The following is a 2,916-nucleotide window of genomic DNA, read 5'->3' as shown; positions in this document are numbered from 1 at the left end:
CTAATCTGCATACAGGACGGATCTGTGTGCGGGAGGACTCGGCCCTGTTGGAGCGGCCGGGTTGGGGACGCCGAGAGGGAGTGGGAGGAAAGGGGATTTGTGTGGGAGGGTGGGTCGGGAGGTCGCCGTGTCTGTGTCCGAGTGCGTGGGTGTCTGTTTCGGGTCTGTGTGGGAGCGAGTGTCTGAGTGTGTGGGGGTGGTTTTAGAGTCTGTCTGGGAGCGAGTGTTTGAGTGTGTGGGTGTCTGTTTCGAGTGTGTCTGGGAGCGAGTGTCTGAGTGTGTGGGGGGTTTTAAGAGTCTGTGTGGGAGCGAGTGTGTGGGTGTCTGTTTCGAGTGTGTCTGGGGCCGAGTGTCCGAATGTGTGGGTGTCTGTTTCGAGTGTGTCTGGGGCCGAGTGTCCGAATGTGTGGGTGTCTGTTTCGAGTGTGTCTGGGGCCGAGTGTCCGAATGTGTGGGTGTCTGTTTCGAGTGTGTCTGGGGCCGAGTGTCTGAGTGTGTGGGTGTCTGCTTCGGGTCTGTGTGGGAGCGAGTGTCCGAATGTGTGGGTGTCTGTTTCGAGTGTGTCTGGGGCCGAGTGTCCGAATGTGTGGGTGTCTGTTTCGAGTGTGTCTGGGGCCGAGTGTCCGAATGTGTGGGTGTCTGTTTCGGGTGTGTGTGGGAGCGAGTGCCTGACTGTGTGCGTGTCTGTTTCGCGTCTGTGTGGGAGCGAGTGTCTGAGTGTGTGGGTGTCTGTTTCGGGTCTGTGTGGGAGCGAGTGTCTGAGTGTGTGGGTGTCTGTTTCGGGTCTGTGTGGGAGCGAGTGTCTGAGTGTGTGGGTGTCTGTTTCGGGTCTGTGTGGGAGCGAGTGTCTGAGTGTGTTGGTGTCTGTTTCGGGTCTGTGTGGGGCCGAGTGTCCGAATGTGTGGGTGTCTGTTTCGAGTGTGTCTGGGGCCGAGTGTCCGAATGTGTGGGTGTCTGTTTCGAGTGTGTCTGGGGCCGAGTGTCCGAATGTGTGGGTGTCTGTTTCGAGTGTGTCTGGGGCCGAGTGTCTGAGTGTGTTGGTGTCTGTTTCGGGTCTGTGTGGGAGCGAGTGTCTGAGTGTGTTGGTGTCTGTTTCGGGTCTGTGTGGGAGCGAGTGTCCGAGTGTGTGGGTGTCTGTTTCGGGTCTGTGTGGGAACGAGGGTCTGAGTGTGTGGGTGTCTGTTTCGGGTCTGTGTGGGAGCGAGTGTCCGAGTGTGTACGTGTCTGTTTGGAGTGTATATTGGAGGAGCCATCTGCTTGTCTGTGTAGTATAATCGTGATGATTGCTTTTTCTAGAAGTCATTTTATCAACGCTTTAAGAATTTCCATTTTCTGAGGGCAGATACGATTTCCTTTGCCTTGTGAAGATTAAAATCCTTTACGAATAGTGAGTTCCATTACAAAGTGAAATTCATGTATAGGTGTGCAATTATTTTGACTGATTGTATTGCAAAGGGGGCACATCCCCCAAGGCCGTTATGGTAAGTGTTTGCAAGACCAATTTCTTATTGGCTCTTAAATGAATTTATTTGATATTGTTATTGATATTACTGTTAATATTATCATATTGTTATTATTATCACTACTATTCAGAAAGTCGACACTTCTTTTTTGGCGTAGATTTCAGTATATCGAGAAAAAATTCCCCCTTTTTAACATTTCTATCGTACTCTAAATTCTAAATTTGATTTTGCAAGGGGCACTCGTTAGGGCTATGAATAATTAATTTAATCACGGCAGCTGAAAATGGTAAATGTGGGTCATTTGGTCCGTAGGTTTTATGTCAATAATTTCACGAAATGGCAGGGTAGTTCATGGCGCAGTCCGTTTCGGTTTAATTGCAACCTTAAATTTAAGCTTTTTTTTTCAGAGTGGTGTACAGTTATCCCGGTGGAAGACATGTTTTTTTTATTATTGGATAATGTTGAAAAATAAGGGTAAGGTAGCCAAGGAGAGCGATTGTAAGAGTGAAGAGGTCGTCTTGGATAGTGAGTCGGGGAGAGGGGGCGCTGAATATGTTTTCAGGGGCCGTCGGGAAGGCAGGGGGACGATCAAACAGGAGCAGGGGCGCGGCAGGGGGGTGAGGACGGGGTGGCAGAGGAGGGCGGAAGGAAACAAGGTCCCAGGGGGGTCCTCAGAAGGAAATATGAGAGCATCACTAGGAGCGGACGGGGCTGTGGGAGAATTACTTTACAAATGTAACGCGTGGAGGGAATGTTAAGGCGTTACAGGAGGGTGAAGAAGGAAGGCGCGAGACGTTACCTGCGGGGGGGGGGTGGGGGGGCGGATGGAGGGAGGGTGGTGGTGGGGGGCGTTGTTGTGGGTGAGAAAGATGAGCTTACTCTTAGTTAGGGCTTCGGTTGGGCGTCCGGGTCTATTTTCCCTGTCGAATGGAGAGCCAGAGACAAGTGTGTCTGTCATTTATTAATCGGTTCCGTCTTTAGCTCTTCGCGGACATATTTACCCCAGCCAATATCGCAATATCATAATCCATTTACCGGGTGTGTGAGAAAATCCGGCACCAGTATATACTGATTCGATTTTAGACCCAAATGGAGAGTAATACTTTCTTCCTCGGACAACGGACAAGTCTGAGAAAGTCTGGACGGTGGCAGCATTGTGATTCCAATAGCCGGCATGTCTTACAAGACCAACAAACCAGCCAAGCCAATGACTCACCCACCTGACGAGGTTCGTTGGCCAATCAGCGCTTTCTTGCCATCCCGAACCCGAGTCACGTCCGCCAATCAGCTCACTCATAATTTCCTCCTTTGTGTCGGGCAGTCCCTGGTCAGTTTGGGGTCGTGTATAGAAAAATCATTTAGGGTTTCCCCCGAATATGTATTTATTAGCCCCGGCAGAGCGCGGCAAAACTGGGCTTCACATTTCGATGAAAAGCACAGAGACAGTAATCAA

At 50.7% G+C, this 2,916-nt stretch overlaps 1 protein-coding gene across 1 annotated transcript in view; it reads right to left on the bottom strand.

The window, feature by feature from the left end:
* LOC138865474 (mucin-21-like) overlaps window positions 1–2,916 on the bottom strand; it is a 3,351-nt gene continuing 435 nt past the window's right edge. Inside the window, exons 2-3 of the mRNA XM_070136025.1 lie at window positions 2,499–2,787; window positions 1–1,292 (exon numbers count right to left, since the gene is read on the bottom strand). Of these exons, the coding sequence (XP_069992126.1) occupies window positions 1–1,292; window positions 2,499–2,787 (1,581 nt within the window). The remainder of the gene's footprint in view (window positions 1,293–2,498; window positions 2,788–2,916) is intronic.

This window comes from Penaeus vannamei, chromosome 21, assembly GCF_042767895.1.
Source record: "Penaeus vannamei isolate JL-2024 chromosome 21, ASM4276789v1, whole genome shotgun sequence".
In the NCBI taxonomy this organism is placed as follows: Eukaryota; Metazoa; Arthropoda; class Malacostraca; order Decapoda; family Penaeidae; genus Penaeus; species Penaeus vannamei.
This window is presented reverse-complemented; position numbering and strand designations above follow the sequence as displayed.